Source organism: Euleptes europaea, chromosome 6, assembly GCF_029931775.1.
Source record: "Euleptes europaea isolate rEulEur1 chromosome 6, rEulEur1.hap1, whole genome shotgun sequence".
Lineage (NCBI taxonomy): Eukaryota > Metazoa > Chordata > Lepidosauria > Squamata > Sphaerodactylidae > Euleptes > Euleptes europaea.
In genome coordinates, this window is record NC_079317.1 from 105,810,601 (window position 1) to 105,828,197 (window position 17,597).

The window sequence follows — 17,597 nt, forward strand, 5'->3', positions numbered from 1 at the left end:
TCTCCTTCCCCGCAGTGGACTAATCTTTCAGCCTGCAGGAGTGGTCCCCAGCGGCAGAGAGGAGAACTGAGGGAAAGAGTGCCCTGTCCACCTTGGTCACATGATGGTTTAGGCAGGAAGCTGTTGCTACCCAAAGGGAGTGGGGAGCACTGTTGGCAGAGCCAACGATTCTAGAAGCTTGTAGAGCTCTCCGCGGTTGCCCTGTGCATGCGCAGTCTCACGTGTGCCTGAACAGAAGGCCACTAGATGAACAGTTACAGGTAAGTGCAACACTGTTTTTATCCTGTGTACTAAAGCACTGTATAATGATTTGGTAGTCCCTAAAACATAGATACAAACTAGATGTCTTAGTCAGAACTCAAGCTGTCTACATTCTAACTGAATTTCATTGAGGAAAGGGGATTTTTACTTAACACCAGTGGGAAGGAAGAATGTAAGTAAGAAAGAACCTTGCTCTAATTGGTGAGAGCTGTGTTTATTTTAGGAATATATTCGTTTACTTGAACCTTGGTGTCATGTGAATGTGGGATCCTGCTGCTTTATGATGGGACGATGCTACCTTGTTATGGGTGAAGGACACAAGGTAACCTTTTCTTTCCAAGCATGAAATGTCTGCTCGCTTGAGACAAAAGAATTGATTTAGGCAGTGGCTGTTAAAGAGTATTATGCACTGAGCTTGATGTGCTTTTAGATTCTTTTTGATTTCATTCTTAATTTCAAATGACTCTGGAAATATTGGGTTGAATATAAAAGAGGGGAAAAGCAAGAAGGGCACTGAAAAAGGGGTGAGGGAACTTTCATAAGAAATTATTTCAGGAGACTTGTGTGAGAGAGCACATCTTCCTGAGCATTTGGGTAGCATTTGGTTGCAACTTTGTTTGAGGTTAAGCTATTTTGTGTGCCAGACTGTCTATTGGCTGTCTCACTTAGCATGGTACTTTACAATATATGCAAGTTACTTCAAATACAGTATAATAAGATTTTTTCCAGTATTGCATTCATCTGCTATTCTAAAAGCTTTGGTCTATTACCTAACAAGATGGAAAAGTTATTACCCACAGGCATGAGATTGAAATAACATCTTCATTACAGTTCATGTTACTCAGAACTCAGCAGATGTATAAAATATGTAAATTTGTGTCTTCCAACTCATATGGACAGCTACTTGATCCCTAACTATACTACTTGCCACTGGAAAAAAATATGCAGTTGTTCAAGTTCAATTTATTACGGTCATTTGACGAGCATTATAAAAATACAGAAATGCATATCCTCAGCCTTACTAATAAAGAGAAGGCAAATTTAAAGACAAACCATAGGAATACTATAAAAAAATTATGACTGTTAAAATAAATAAATTAAAGTTAAAAATTACCGCTGTGATTTTCAAGCCCTACATATTAACATGCAGTATCTAGTGACCTGGATCGAGATCTGGGGATTATTGCCTGCTAACAGGTGGTTTATTTTAATAATATGCAGTTGAATAACCCCTGAAGAATGGCAGAGGGTTCCCTCATTTTCCTCCTCCTCATTAGCCAGCATGGTGTAGTGGTTAAGAGTGGTGGACTCTTAATCTGGAGAGCCAGGTTTGATTCCCCACTCCTCCACATGAAGCCTGCTGGGTTACCTTGGGCTAGTCACAGTTCCCTTAGAACTCTCTCAGCCCCACCTACCTCACGTGGTGTCTGTTGTGTGGAGAGGAAGGGAAGGTGATTGTAAGCCAGTTTGAGACTCCTTATGGTAGAGAAAATCGGGGTGTCTTGTTCATCTTCTTCACTTGCAGGTTGGCCTTGGCATCTGCTGGGTGGCTATTGCAGCCCAAAATGACGCTTGCTTGCAAGTTGACATTGTAAGATTTCACATGCATTTTTGGTTGCTTCAGCAACCTGATGGGTGTTGAGGCATGCAGTTCCTGTTCTGCTGTGGATCATGTCTGCAGAGTGCAGTGCCCTTGGCTAAGCAATGCTGATTCTGTGACCTTAGGCAGATCATGAGAGAGGGAGGGCACCTTGTCCATCTTCTGGGCATGGAGTAGGTGTCCCTGGAGGTGTGGGGGAGGTAGTTCTGAATTTCCTGCATTGTGCAGGGAGTTGGACTAGATGACCCTGGTGACCCCTTCCAACTCTATGATTCTATAAGCATCAGATGTGTGGTACTGATCTTTAAGAGCACTGTACAGTTTGGAGGGTCCCATGGCACAATGGGAGCAGAAGCTGTGGCAATCATCTGGCTTGTCAAGCTAACCCAAAATGGTGCCTGAAGTATCACAAGAATTCACATGCTATATTTAGATTGCTTTGCAACCTTAGCAGTTAGGAATCCTAATTATTCGGCTGCATCCTTGGGGGGGAAGGGCTTGCCCTAATTTGAGTATTAAGAGAGAAGTTGTTTTTTTCAAAAGTTGGATATGCAACTCCCCTCCCCCATGCCTGGCCTTGTTGGATGGGATTTGCTGTCTGCACAGAGGCCAGGGCTACCAAATTAGAAACAGCGATATCCTGCAGTTTCACAGTAATGCCTCTGCATTGATTAGAGCAGCTGTTCCCTTCAATTTCTTATCACCTGAAGCCTAATTTACCTCTTTCATTACCTGTTTTAAATGTTGTTCTTATGTCTTTGTACATATTTTAATTCTGTTTTAATGATATATGTTGAGGGGGTTGATTTTAATGGTTTTAAAATGTGGTTTTATCATGTATGTTTTAAATTGTTAGCCCCCTTGGTGGCCCTTATGATGGCAGAAAGGACATAAATTTTGTAAATATAATAAATTACAATTTGACTAACTACCTAAGCCTATCTTCCTCCTACTTATGTAACATCATGATGTTAGGCTCTACTTGAATGATTTTTTTAACAGGAGTGAAATGGGTGAGAAGTAATCTTAGATGGCTTTGCTAAGATGGCTAGGAAGTGGACAGAGGCTGGAATCCAGTGGTGCTAATGTACATACATTCACATAGATTCTGGTCACATAGGGGTGGTCCTCTCCCAGTGGCAGCCTCTTGTACCCTGTTGAGTGCCCTTCTAGTAGGCTCTCCAATCTACAGGGATGGCTGTTGGGGGGTGGGGAGTTGTGGTAACAAAGGAGAGCTGAAAAGCCCTCCTGTGTATGCAACTTTTGGATCCCAGCCAATAACATTTTTATTTTTGTAAGGTATACTATTATATTGGGTAACACTTTTCTGATAACGGTAGTCTGAACTGATCTGGTTTATTCTGTTCTCATGACTTAATTTGTGTTATATGGGGCATGTTAGCTTGATTTCTGCTTTGTTTACAGGCTCTGGACTGTTTCTGTGAAGCAGCCTCAGAAGTTGAAAAAGAAGAATTTTTAGACAGGCTAATTAGATCAGAAGATGTAGAAATGGTGTCAACCCCACGGCTACAGTACTATGATAAGGTATTTTGTTAACAAGTGGATGAAATACTGTTTCTAATGGTGTGCATGTGCTCCCTGTTTATGGGAGGTAACATAGCATTTTATTAGTCTAAGACTTCACAGTAGATCAGGTATCATTTAAGAGGCTGAATATCTCTTCTCTAGGTTCTACGTTTGTTAGACACAATAGGTCTACCTGAGTTGATAATTCAACTGGCAACTTTAGCAGTTACAGAAGCAGCTGATGATTGGAGAAGTCAGGTAAGGGGTTAATTTCCTCATGCAGAGTTGCCCTCCCTTCTGATACCACATTTTCCTCCTACATCAAATAACTTTTGTTGCAGGTTATAGTTTGGTTGAAACTAATGTACTTGTGTCATAGGCTACCTTGAGGACGTGCATTTTCAAACACCACTTGGATTTAGGACATAACAATGAAGCATATGAAGCCTTGACCCATAATCCAGACTCTAGCAGGTAATATTGCCTATCTCCTAGCTATGTAGTATAGTTGAATTGTGTGCAGCTTGTAATGACTGGTTTGGGCTTTTTGCTATAGTAGTAAAATAGTGACAGTAATTCTAGGCCAAAGAAGAGGAGTGTGTGCATGGGAGAGAACTGTGCCTGTAGCTGGATTTTCACTTGTGCAGTGTTGCCACTGCCAGAAGCATTTTGTCTATTCTGGCAGAAAGAACAGTAGCAGAGAAAATGTAGGTGAAGATCTTGTTTGGGAGAAAAGAAGGTTTTCTTTCTTATATCTATTAAACAGGTAATTTTGTTTTCCAGAATGAAGCTGGACGTGTAAGCAACTCTAGCTGACACTTGCAAATTTCTATTAGAGGGCAGGCAGGCAGGTTTGTTTAAAGGACTGTTATGTGACCTCTTTATCCCTCCGTTTGGTGGATTCTGCAGTCCCATGATACATAGTTCTGTATCTTCCTCTTGTGAAAGGGCCAGTCCATGTTTGGCTCCCCTACCATACTTAAATACAGCCTGCATCTATACTTAGATGTTGTTTTTTTGGTAATGACTATGGAGACCCAAATCTCTGTGCTCAGTATTTCATTAGGGCACATTCACAGTGCACATTATCATATATTTACATATTTTGTCTGAGTTTAGTTGCCAGCTGTTACTTCATTCTCCATTTACTTCCACCACCACCCCAATCAGACACCTATACATGCAGAAAACTTAGGGAAAGGCACAGCCTTATCTCTTATTTTGTATGGCCGCATAAGGAATTGGATAAAGTTTGAAGCATTCATACTGCTTCTGATTTTCACCAAATATTGCATAATGTGGAAGAGGAGAACAGAGGCTCAAGTCAGGGAGATCATTCTGTTGCATCCAGCATTAGGTGTGCAGGGGGATCTCTCAGATTTTTGCACTGTCTGGGTGTTGCTCTTTCACAAGAGAGACGAGCTGTCAGGAGTCATGCTGTCCAGACAGGCTCTTGACATGAGTTAGGCCCATTTCTGTTCAAGTGCATCTTTTGGTTTTGTTTCTCTGAGCTGTTCAAGCTGTCCCCGCTCCTTCCCTTCCCCCCCTGCTCTGACCTTGAGTCTCAGGCAGGCAACTTCAGTATTATGGCGTGCTCACTCCCTACTTCCTACCAGGCACCGTTATCTCCTAATTCCCAGGCCTGCTTGGTTTTGCACCTGGGATTGCTTTGTGCTTAAAGTTATGCTTTGTAGTTTGGTTTGCCATTAGCATCTTTGAATCTGTGGATTGCTTATGCTGTACCTGCGGCTCCTGAATAAACGTTTACCTGCTTTAGACCTGCCTGTCTGAGCGAGTGACTTTTTGGGATTGCCGAGGTTGGCTGGAGAACCTCACACGAGCATTGGTCACCATAATTAAGTTTATGGTTGCCACTAGTGTTTCTCACTCTCCTGCAGGATCAAATGTTAAGTTTTATCGCAGTTGAAACACTACAGAATGAACTTCCATGTACTCTCAATTGTTTTTAATAGAACTGTTTTATACATTCAGATTCAAATTGTGTTGAGAGTAATGAACACTTGTGTAAATCTGCTCTATGTGACTTTCTTATGGGGGTGATAGACACTGTAACGTGTTCAGAGAAGGTATTCGTGTGAGTTGTTCCCCTTCTATGGTAATACTAACTTGTGTCCCAGTTTGTTTCCAGCCACACACATTGTTCTCTTAGAGAGATTCAACAGCAAATCAGGCTTATATCCTATATGCCAAATCTTTTTTCATATCAACGTAACATGTGAGGATCCTATTGCTTATAAGCTATTCATGTATAGGATTATTTAGTAAAGTTCAGTATTTGAAAGAGAGAAAACTTGACCTGGTTTTTCCCTAGGCAACTGGATTGTTTGCGACAGTTGGTAGTGGTTCTCTGTGAGCGTTCCCAGCTTCAGGATCTTGTGGAGTTCCCTTATGTGAATCTTCATAATGAAGTAAGTAGTCTGTGGTTGTTAGAGACAAGGTAAGGGTGTATAAGGGAATACTTCAGTTATGCTTCATAATTATCTGTGTTATAGGTTGTGGGGATAATTGAATATCGTGCTCGTGCAGTAGATCTGATGACTCACAATTACTATGAGCTGCTATATGCTTTCCACATTTATCGCCATAACTACCGGAAAGGTACGTCTGATTGAATTAAAAGGAAGTTGCCTTGATTTTCCAAATGGCAGTTCATGTGGCCTTTAACATATATGATAAGCTTACAAGGTGGCATCTAGTACATGCTACATAGGATTAAAGTCTTTATTTTTAATAGCTAATGGGTGCCAGACAGTTCCAATCTCTTTTGCCCCTGCTGCTTCCAGACTCTCAAAACCATGTGCCGTGAGGCTTATTATTTTGGCTTATTGTTCAGCTGCTGAGAGAAGTGAAGGGTGGAAAAGATCTGCTTCTATGAACTTGTTCTCTTTGCAAAAGTTTGGATCCAGCCCTTTGTGTTTGCCAAAATAACGTCTAGTTCTACTCTGAATCTCCGATCAATTAGATAAATTATTATAAAAATTGAAGAAAAGCATCAGAGGCATCTAAGAACTGGACACCACTGGATACGACCCATATGTGATGGAGTCTTGCTCTGTATGGAGCTTGATGATGACTGTTCTTGGAACAAGCTTTTTTCACAGCTCAGTGATGTTTTCTTTTTCATAGCACATGGCTTCTTCGTGTTTCAAGAAGACAGCTTCTACTTCCAAATGCTTTTTCACATAAAACTATCATTGTAGTCTAAAGTCCACTCTATCACCCCATTATATTGCATGTGTAAACCAGACCTTAGTGTCCAGCTCTGAAAATTTACACTTTTGTATATGTGTGTGTGTGTGTGTGGCTGGTTTTGTTGTGTATTGCTCCTTAGACCCTAGATAATTTTTAAATTATTTCTTAGCCTAGTTAAATTTCAAATAGCAGTTTCCAGAGAAGTAAGATGGTGCTGTTATTAAATGTTATGTATTTTCTTCCTTAGCTGGAACAGTGATGTTTGAATATGGAATGCGTCTGGGTAGAGAAGTTCGCACACTTCGTGGACTGCAGAAGCAAGCAAACTGTTACCTTGCAGCTATTAATTGTTTGCGGCTGATTCGCCCTGAATATGCTTGGATAGTACAGCCAGCCTCTGGTGCAGTGGTATGAACAATTTATTTCTTTCCTTTTTTAGGGTTTGCTTACTAGCAGTCTCTTTCTCATAAATATCCAGTTACTGCGTGATTAGCATATTCATTAGCGCATGTAAAACATTTTCCAGCATTACACTGGAGACAGACAGGTGGCTAGGTAATTTGAAACTTTCACAATAATAATTCCCCTAAGTTATCTGACAGTTTGATTGAGATAAAAGTACTGCTTTTTTGATGAAAAAATTGCAACAAAAAGGTGCCCATACTGTCAGCTCTGAGTTCGCCTAGCAATTCCCAAAAACCAGACGTCCAGGCAGGTATCCTAAGAAGCAGGTTTATTAAGGAAAGCATACAGTGAGGAGCAGAAACTAACGTTAAGCTAGTCATGGACTTCAATGGGGGGAAAGGGACAGGGCAGCACATAATAACAGAAATCAAACAGTACGTTGGTTACCAGGACGATTCCCTGGTTCCCATGAAGGCTTACAGTTTACAGTTATCACACTTTCAGCAATTTCAGCAGACAAAACAATAGCAAAGCTACACAAGCCAGAGTCCTTGGAGAGCCACCTGCGCTCAGGGCATGACTTCCAGGCCAGTGCCTGACACATACTCATACATAAGGAATTAAATAATGTATAAGGAATCATATGGAATTAAGAGATTAAAATATGTTAAGAGATTAATTCTCATGCATTCGCTCTCATTTCCTGTCACACGCAGAGCCCCCCCATCCCACCCTGAAGCCCACAGACACACATCTCTCCCCTCTGGTGCCTACACAAGCCTCCCTCAGAAAGCCACCACATGATTGATTATTTTGATCACTCCATTGCCTTTTTGGTTGCCATCTTCTTTTTCCAGCTTTTTCAGTAGCCTATTGGAAATGCAGCAACAGAACTGTAAGCAATATTCCAAATGAGACCATGCTGTGGATCTATACAGAGGCCTTACAGTATGAGCAGTTCTGTTCTCATTGCCTTTCCTCACATGTGTGGAGAGGTCTCCTCATTTGGCATGACAGACTTTGCAAGTGGGGATGGGCAGACGTTAATAACACACCCTTTTAAGTTTCCAACACAAACCGCTTCAGTTGCCCTTGAAGAACCAATTTATTGTACCACATTTTCATTCACACTCACAAACACACACATACACTGAGAGAATGGGACAAGGAGTCCTTAAGGTGCCCTGAACTGTGTTTTTTTCATGTGACAGAGCAACAGTCATAGCAAAAGCTTCCTCCTGTTTCTTTTCTGTGGGTCAGGCTGTCATTCGAGTCACAGAGCAAACTCAGAGGAGAAGGGTAGAGTACAGAACCCGGAAATCCTGCAAACCCTTGCCAGGAGCCCCCCACCCCCCCACCCCCCACACACACACACACCACAAGGGTTTTCTTGTATTCACTTTGGCCTTTGGAATTCTTCCTTTTTACCCCAATCTGACCTGACAAGATCAGCTCAGCAGCAGCAGCTGTAATCGGAGGAATTGTTTCCTTATTGGCCAGTGCCACACACCCTTCTACCACTGACTCCCCTTCTTACGCTGGGTTCATCCTAAAGAACCATTCCACCTCTACCCCCTGCCATTGGGCTTCCGCTGCTCTGAAGGGCAGCTGCTCTGCTGGAGGGCTGCTCTGGTGAACTTTCAAGAGGGGTGGGTGAACTGAATTGTCCCCCACCCAGATGCCCATCTTTGGTAGAGTTCTTTGGCAGGAAGACAGGCCAAGTGGGTGGGGAAAGTTCTGCTTTCTGGTGAAATAGCAAATGTCCAGCAGACCAGAGACAATAATGCAAAAAAGAGCCCTTTCTGCACTGGTGGCATTAAATCCCAGGAACTTGTCTTAGCAGGGTAATTGTATTCCAGCTCACGTTTAATGAAACAGTTAAATGCAGCATGGCATTTGGCCAACAATATCCACTTTAGAGGGAACTTTGTGCAGACCTCCCACCCCCAAGAACGAGCTGCAGTCAGTCTGTGTTGCTGGACAGGCCTTTCCCAAGAAGAGAGGGTTCTCCTTGGCTAACTACCTGCTTTGTTTCTGCAGTGGCAGGCAGACTGCCAGGGCAATACGAGGACAACAATGGCTGCTGCTGAGCAGACTGGGAAAGGAGGAATATGTCACATGACACACGTGCCGTTGCCTTCCGACGAAGCTGCAGCCTGGTGGTGTGCAGCCTCTGGGGGGCAGCAGCCCAGTGGGGGCTTTAACTTCATGAGTTTTCCCCCCCACTCTAAGTTTCTTCTCCTCCTGCTGCCTGTCCAAGGAGGCTGTTAAAAAAACTGAAGGGCTGTTTTTAAAAAAGGTACCGGTACATAAGAACATAAGAAGAGCCCTGCTGCATCAGACCAGTGGTCCAGCTAGTCCAGCATCCTGTCTCACACGGTGGCCGGCCAGTTCCTCTGGCAGTCCAACAACAGGACATAGAGGCCCAGGCCTTCCCCTGATGTTGCCTCCTGGCATTGGTATTCAGAGGTTTACTACCTCTGAATGTGGAAGCTCCATTTAGTCACCATGGCTTACTAGCCACAGATACACTGTCCCAGTGTGTCCTGTCAGGAAAAATCTCCAGATAAAAGTATATTAAGCATGATTAAGGTAAGTGTGCATATGAGATTCTTTGCATTGTCTCTGTACTCCATTTAAAACACCGTGAAGAGAGGTCTGCCACTGACAGCAGGAAAAGTCTTGTGCAACAAATATATACTGTGCTGAATTGCTTTGTGAAGAACTGAACACTGTTCCTATGTGATGGTAGAAGAAGTTGTAGGTCTGACCAATTCTACTGTGTTAATCTCCCAGTTTCCTGCAGAATATGTCATATTGCTTTCGGTAGCTTCAGTATTGGAGAAGAGAAACAAGGATATGAGAATAGGTGAATTGTTTTAGCCTGGGAATAGGGCTGTGGTCAAAATGGCAAGGGGCTGCTCAGTTTAATTTAAACTTTTTCCATGGACTGCTTTCTGAACCTATCTGTGACTTTTGAGATAGGTTTCCTCCCTAAGCTATCCTTTTTAGCAATACTCCTTTTATCAAAAAGGACTAGAATTGATGGGCTGAGAGGATTGACAGAGTAAAGGTGCCATGTTCCATACCTTTGTAGTGAAATTTTGGATGGAAAAGTACACAATCCTGATTATTCCTTAAGTAATTCTGAAGATGTTGTAGAGACTTGGGACAGATAATAAATTCAGAGTGCTTATCTTGTTTCATACTAGTATGAACGCCCGGGCGCATCTCCCAAGAGAAGTCATGATGGTGAATGTGCTGCTGTCCCAAGTGAGTGGCTTACTGTTCTTAGAGCGCTGTGCCTGCCGCCATAAGTTCCATAATGAAAGAAAAGCTAGATATAAATGTAATGAATACTGTTAAATTGTGATTGGTTAAACTATATCTGGTTCGCTGGATTTCTAAGTAATATCTTTCCGTTCCTTTGGCCTTGTCACCACACATTCTTTTCCTTGTGTTCATGTGTATTTGCTTAAGTAGCTAGAAGATCTCCTTGAGATATAAAAGTTTGGCTTGCTGGTCTATCACATTTCTGGCTCAATAGCTGTATGGTTGTAACAGTTTTCAGTACCATGTTGGCATTCCACTTTAAAATCTTTCAATGCCAACTCAGTAAACAAGAATAAAACTGCGCACCACTAAGAAAATAAGCATGCCTTTGTATCCTTATTTCCCTTTTTGTATGGTAGGTTTAGTGAAGCTCAAATCAGTGTTTGAAATTAATCTTGACTTTTCAGGTTTTTATATCTGGACTCTAAAAGTACATATTTTAAGAACTGCCTTAAAAGGAGTATGATAGCTGTTGTCAGGAAGGGAATAGTCAAGAACTGTGGGAACTGAAGTACTGTGACAGGAGGCCAAACAGGTGAAGGGTGCCAAGTCCCCATGTTAAGAGGGCTTCTATGTTTTCATGAGTAGAGTAGAAGAGAATTCTGGCTGTCATTGTAGTTATTTGAGGGGAAAGGTGATAAGATCTCTTTAGCTTATAATACCCAAGTTTTTCTAAATTGTTGTGAAGCCCCTGCAGCATCACTTGTCCCTCTGAGATGCCCACTGTGGTGCTCAGTGCCCAGCAGTCCCTGAAGCCTCTCAGGTCTTTGAGGGGCTGGGGTGAAGGAGGCGGGTGTGGCTGCGGCGGTTCTGCTTCCCGCCTCGCTGACTTGCAGACGGTTGTTTAATGGGATCCTTTATACTAACGCTGAAGAAAAATCAAAGTCCTTGTTAAGTCAGGATAAGTATGACTTCTATTTGGCTTCCATTATGAAATGGAGATTACATTAGTGCAATAAAGGGGATAGTGCTATTTTGCCATTATTGGTTTTTGGTCCTCATTTTGCCTGTTTATACTCTAAAGTCTGAAGAATAGACACTTGAACTTGCCAATATAAAGAAATTATATTTTAATATAGCGGGAAGCCAGATTGAAATCTTGGAACTAAAAGATTTGGAAAGAGAATGCACCCTGGCTCACATACGGCTAACTTTGGCTCAGCATGATTCATCATCCGCTGCTGTAGCAGGTATGATTAGAATTGTATTTGCAGCACCTAAGTATAATACAGATGTGAGTAACTTGGTCTACATGTGTGGTGGTGGAAGCCAGCTAGGGGGGTGCTACTGTGCACTTCTTATTCCAGCTTCTGTATGTTGCAGTTGTGTGGAGTGGAATTGAAATCTTAATTTGTGGCAAACCTTCAGCCCACAAAATGCCATCATTTATTATGATGTCTCTAAATATGCAAAGCAGCCAGATTCTGTTAGGGCTTTCATGCCCATAATGGACCCAGTTCACCCAATGATTAAAGGTGGGTTGGGTGGTTTCCTCTATAAAAACGTTGCAACAGCTGCATGTGTAAAATTATGACCAGTACTGAAATTGGGATTTTTATATTGATAGTATTGAAATGTGTAATAGTATAGCATATTGATTAACCAGAAATCCTGAGTACTTTGGTTTTAAGGCAACATTAATCCAGTTTCATTCTTTACCCAGGAAGCTCATCCCCTGAGGAGCTGGTTGTCCTGCTGGTTCAGGCTGGTCTCTTTGACACTGCCATTTCTCTCTGCCAGACCTTCAACCTTTCCTTAACACCTGTATTTGAGGGACTTACTTTCAAGTATGTAACAAAATATTGGGCTTATTCAGGTACTTAACATTAGTGCTGTAATATCAAGGAACATCTGTTGATCTGCTGTCATAATGTATTGTCTTTAAATTATGCTTGAGTGTGTGTATCCTTTTTTGGTTGAAACCATAGTCTGCCACAAAAACGATTTCTCTGCCTCTGGATGCAGTCCTGTGTCTATAGCATTGGGACTGGTTGGTAAAGAAGGAGAATGTGATACGGATGAGGGTATATGGCTGAAATGTTCGAGAGGCTTGGAGATCTGTGGAATGTGTTGCCTTGGTGAACAGTTGCTGTAAGTTGTGGAAGCAAAATGAGATTAGGTGAATTGCTGGGTGAAAACGTTACTATTGGTGTTAATTTTCACTACTTCTACTCAATCCATTGTGGGAATCAGTCTTATTTGTATTGTTGTGTTTTTCCTTTCCTGTTGATGAGATTGCTTTCATGCTCACACCGATTTGATTTCAACAATCCCTATAGCCAGTTCAGTCATGGATCCTTGTACCCTGGGTTTTAAATTTTCCGAATAAGGGGAGGCATGACACAAGCGTAGGCCAGTAATGGAGCCAGCGTGTTCCCATTGGCAGCAAAACAGCTCCACATGCTCCAAGAGTGCCCATCTAGCCAGGTTTCTATCTAGGGCTCTTCATTGGAAGCCATTTTTAGTCACTGCCCTAGTTATCTCTAATTGAAGTAAAGAGCCAGTGTAGTATAAGGGGTAGACTTTGAGGATGAACGAGGCCTAGGTCCATATCCCTGGTCAGGTTGCCTTGGGTATATCTCTGTTCTTCAGCACAATCAACCACACATGATTGCCAGGGTAAAACAGGATAATTTCTTGTATGCCATTTTTACAGGAAGGGATGCATACAAAAGATTTTTTCCTTTAAAAAACACACACTTTTAGTTACATTTTATGTACCTTTGCTTGTTATGTGTATTCCAGATGCATTCAGCTCCAATTTGGAGGAGAAGCAGCTTTGACAGAAGCATGGGACTGGCTAGCTGCAAATCAGTTCTCATCAGTTATTGCAACCAAAGAGACCAGGTAATGGCATCCTTGTAGGAAAATAAGCTGTTAATGTGTGCAAAACAACTGTGGTAAATCTGCATAAAAATAAAGATTTCTTGTAAGTAAAGTAACATATTTTCTGATTGTGCCTTTTATGGCAGCCCATATCATATGCCCTCTCCCCTATGTCCCCTCTGTTATTCTACCCCATTTAAAAACCTGTTTTGAAAACTACATTGAGGAATAATTTCAGGTTGCTACAGCAACCCGAAATACCACCTGCATGTCTTTCCCCCCTCCCTTAATGGCTCCATACATCATGTTATACTTGGGGGTGTTAACCCCCCATTTTAGTTTTCAGATCTTCCCTTCCCTGGGTGGACCCCGCTTTGTTTGGTTTTTTGATCCATATAGGGGGGTGTCATCATGGGAACTAGATGTATGATGACAGATGCATGACTAACCAAATCAGACAGTGAGAGCAAGAAAAACTATGATGGATCAATTAATTCTTGAAGAAGTTTGTTTGAAAGATTTATATGCTATTCTTCAACTACTGAGGTTTTCAGAGCTGCTTACTTGCACAGTATAAAGTATATCAAGCAATAACACAAATTAAATTAATTGTACAGACTAAATAACTGCCTTTTAAAAGTAGCCTTGTTAACAACTGAACAATAAAAAATGCAAGACAAGAAAGTATACAAACATGGAATGGAAATGAAATTAAACTGACATCAGGGTCTGGATTCGAAGAAACATTACACACTAATATTAACTGGTGAGAGAGATTAACAGCATAAGGGGGGAAAAATGGAACCAACCAAAAAGTAACAACCCAGTAAGAGACAAACCTGACAAGCAGGCCTGTACAACAGTAAAAAGTCCCAGATAGAAGGGGCTCTTTCAATTTAAGTATCCCAGTCTGGGTGGTACTAGCAGAGCAGTTTCTCTAATATAGGACTGCAGAAAGGGTGCAAAAACCCAATGTAAAAATATTAGTCGTCTGTATATGTCATTGGAGTTAGGGAAAGGCCAGAAGCAACCACAAATAATAGCTTGGCTAATAAAAGTCAAGCCAAAATTTGGGGATGAGAGCTTTCCACTGGTAGCCCAATACTTATGTGTACAGGTAGATCTGATAACATAGTAAAGTGTATTCTAATTGAATTGTAGTGCAACAGATGAAGCATGGCGTCTTTTATCATCCTACCTGGACAGATTCAAGTCTCAGAGCAACTTACATCATCGCTGTGTAATCAACAAGTTACTGTCTCATGGGGTGCCCTTGCCTAACTGGCTTATCAACAGTTACAAAGTAAATACTTTCTTTTTGCATTATTAAATTGTAGTTTGGGGAGCATGGATGTTACAAAACAATGTGTGTTAAATCTATTTCAGTGACTACTTAACTTCAGTGGCTTTTTTGTAGCTTTGTGTAAACTTGTTTAATATTTCTCAAGGAACTCAAGATCAGAATTGTTATATATATTGTGTGTTCTTAATAGAACAGGGAATCTCCCCTCCCCCCCCCCTTAGGATACCATTAGATGGCTTACCCTGTGAACCTATGAGTTGGAACCCTCAGCTAGGTCACAGAGCCCTACCTGATGGGTAGCAAGCCCCTAAAGAACTACCGTTTTTGCTGATTTTTGCGAGTTCATGCTGCTACTGCACACATACAGCAGTAGCAGGATGTTTGAGGCTAAGTTACTCAGTGGTGGAGTTCATCAGTACGGCATACCTCCTGATGCTTGGTTTTCTGACTCTGATTTTCTGGGTCTGCTACTCATGGACCTGGCCTTGACTCCATTGGCATCATTACTCAGCAATCCCCTCTTCCTCTTGTATGACTTGCTGACCTGTGCTTGGCACTCAGTGTTTATTCTCACTCTGTGGGGGGGCATCTTGTCATGGGTGAGTCCTATCTGTCCAGTAAGGAGGCAGAACCAAAACTCTAACTTCCGGTCTCCTGGGCAGGAGTTCAGTTGTTTCCTGCCTTACCAAGGAGCACAGTAAGATGGTGAAGATTGGAAGGGATACAGGGATCTGAGAGAATGGCAGGAAGGTGAACTTGCCATAGGCTAAGTGCAAGATAGCCTTTTTCCTCGATTGTCATAAATTGATCCAGGATTTTGCAATAATCTGCAAGGAGTTTCTGGGTAACAGGCTTGCCTTGGATTCTTGGAAACCTCATCAACAACAAATGAGGGCTACTTGTTGATGATTCATCACACTGCTCAAATGTAAAACGTTTTGTGGCTGGGAAACCACCATGCAAGCTAGCTTTGAATTTTGTTTATTTCTTCACAGAAGGTAGATGCTGCTGAACTTCTCCGCCTCTATTTGAACTATGACCTGCTAGAAGAAGCTGTGGATTTGGTATTAGAGTATGTGGATGCCGTACTTGGGAAAGGACACAGCTATTTTGGAATTGAGGTAAAGAAATGCTCGCTAATTCATAATATATTGGAAAAAAATTAAAAGTGTTTTTGTATTATCAGAGTATATAGCTTATAGAACTGAAGCTTCCAATGGATTTTTAAAGTGCAAAAAGAGTAAATATTTGTGCCTTGCTTGCAATGAAGCCTTTTAAAAACAAGCTTCCTACTGCCTACATTTTTTAGGATTTATTTTGGTAACATGAATAAATGTGTTTAGAAGGAAATAGTTCAGCAAAATTTCTTACTTAATCCAGAATTCAAACCTTTTTGAAATTTTGGTTGAGTGCAATTTTGACACTGGCCAACTGTGGGTCCAAATAGTGGTCCTTCACTCCAGTCATAGCTGGGATGTTTCCTTCGTGATGTAGTTAATGTATAGGAATCTCCGTAGTTAAATTATATTCAAGTTTCGTTTTTTTGTTGTTTAGGTCCCATTGTCAGCTACATCTCCAAGAGTTTGGCTTCCATATTCTGCCATTGACCAGCTTCTTCAGGCACTAGGGGAAAACACAGCCAGTCATCACAACACAGTGGTAAGTACATCGAGTGAAAAATAGAATTAGTTAAACTGGGGGGATGGGTGGTGTTTGCCTGATTTCCTGTTCTTGCTGCAGCTCCCTGTGCTGTATGACTTACTGTTTTACTTACTCAGTAGTGGGGGGGGGGGAGCACAGGGGCTGTTGGGTGAAATGTGTGGATGAAGGAGGTAAAATTACTTTTGAAAGTTCACTCCATTAGCAGAACCTAGATTCCAACCTGTAGGAAATTAATAGGTTTCTCTAGTGCAGGGATGGGAACCTCAGGCCCGGGGGCCGTATGCGGCCCCTGAGGACATTTTCTGCGGCCCTCAGGAGCTCCGGGGCCGGGGGTGTGGGGGGGGGAGGCGTGGAGGTTGGGGCCTGGTCGCATGGGGCCGGCGTGCACAGGTGTTTGTGTGGGGGGGAAGGCTTTTCTTCTTCTTTTTTGGGGGCGCCCTCCAGGCCTCTGCGTGGTCTCCCCTGGGGTTGCCAACCTCTAGGTGGTGGCTGGAGACCTGGAAACCATAGTCTCCCCCCCCCCTCCGGGAGATCTACACCTGGTTATGGCCCCCGAATAATGTTATAAATGCGCAGATGGCCCTTGGCAGGAAAAAGGTTCCCTACCCCTGCTCTAGTGGCTTCACTCAGGCTCAAAAAAGTGTAGGCAGGACCTAGTGCACATCCCACAAATCCTGGCACCAGTTCTTACTTGGGGACAAGCAAAATTATTCCATAAAAACAGATCTGTCACAGATAAACCCCTTCAGTAATGGGGCAAGATGGATTATAAAAGGCAATCGTATCTTCCATTCTGAATCTCTGCAACTAATGCCTATTGCCATCAAGTGATCACACCGCTTTTTCTTTCAGCTATACCAGAAGGTTCATGACAAATTAGAGGACTACCAACAACAAGTTGCCGTGACTACTCATGATCTCCTGTATCTTCAAAACTAGCAAATGGCCTGGAGTATGTGGCCTCTCTCAATCACCTTGTGCCTGGTGGCTCCCAAGACAAAGCTACAAAAACTGAGCTCGAGACTGATGTGCATAACTGTCATGAAATATGTGAGATTTGTTAGCTTTGAATATGTTGGCTGGGGCCATAAGGAGCCCTGTGCGCTGCTGGTGGTGCTATTATACAAATTTTATTTTTTCATAATGATCCTAAACATTCCCTTTGAGGAAACGGAAGATGTTTTATAACATACTGGAGATGCTGAATTGACATAAAAGTCGGTGGTCATTTCCAGTAATATAAGTTTGTATATTGCATGTTCCCACCATCTTTCTACTGAAATATTTTGTATTATCTGCTTCTTTTCTTGTATTGTACAATACATGGGCTCTAAATAAGGTTTTATTTATTGTGACACTTTTGAATTGCCTTTAATAAAATGAAAACTTTGTTTTAAAATCTCAGTGGCTTAAAATTATGTATCTTTTCTAAGGTTGCCTGTTTTGAAGGAAACAAAATGTGATCGG

The 17,597-nt window shown here is 42.0% G+C and overlaps 1 protein-coding gene across 1 annotated transcript in view; it reads left to right on the forward strand.

Moving 5' to 3' along the window:
* Nucleotides 1–17,211, forward strand: part of NUP160 (nucleoporin 160) — a 56,329-nt gene extending 39,118 nt beyond the window's left edge. The window contains exons 22-36 of the mRNA XM_056851406.1: nt 485–583; nt 3,287–3,406; nt 3,551–3,646; nt 3,768–3,862; nt 5,721–5,817; nt 5,902–6,007; nt 6,849–7,009; nt 10,219–10,279; nt 11,419–11,529; nt 12,003–12,126; nt 13,085–13,186; nt 14,327–14,468; nt 15,464–15,589; nt 16,023–16,127; nt 16,983–17,211. Coding sequence (XP_056707384.1) covers nt 485–583; nt 3,287–3,406; nt 3,551–3,646; nt 3,768–3,862; nt 5,721–5,817; nt 5,902–6,007; nt 6,849–7,009; nt 10,219–10,279; nt 11,419–11,529; nt 12,003–12,126; nt 13,085–13,186; nt 14,327–14,468; nt 15,464–15,589; nt 16,023–16,127; nt 16,983–17,069 — 1,632 coding nt within the window. The 3' untranslated portion in view covers nt 17,070–17,211. The remainder of the gene's footprint in view (nt 1–484; nt 584–3,286; nt 3,407–3,550; nt 3,647–3,767; nt 3,863–5,720; nt 5,818–5,901; nt 6,008–6,848; nt 7,010–10,218; nt 10,280–11,418; nt 11,530–12,002; nt 12,127–13,084; nt 13,187–14,326; nt 14,469–15,463; nt 15,590–16,022; nt 16,128–16,982) is intronic.
* The last annotated feature ends 386 nt before the right edge of the window (nt 17,212–17,597 follow it).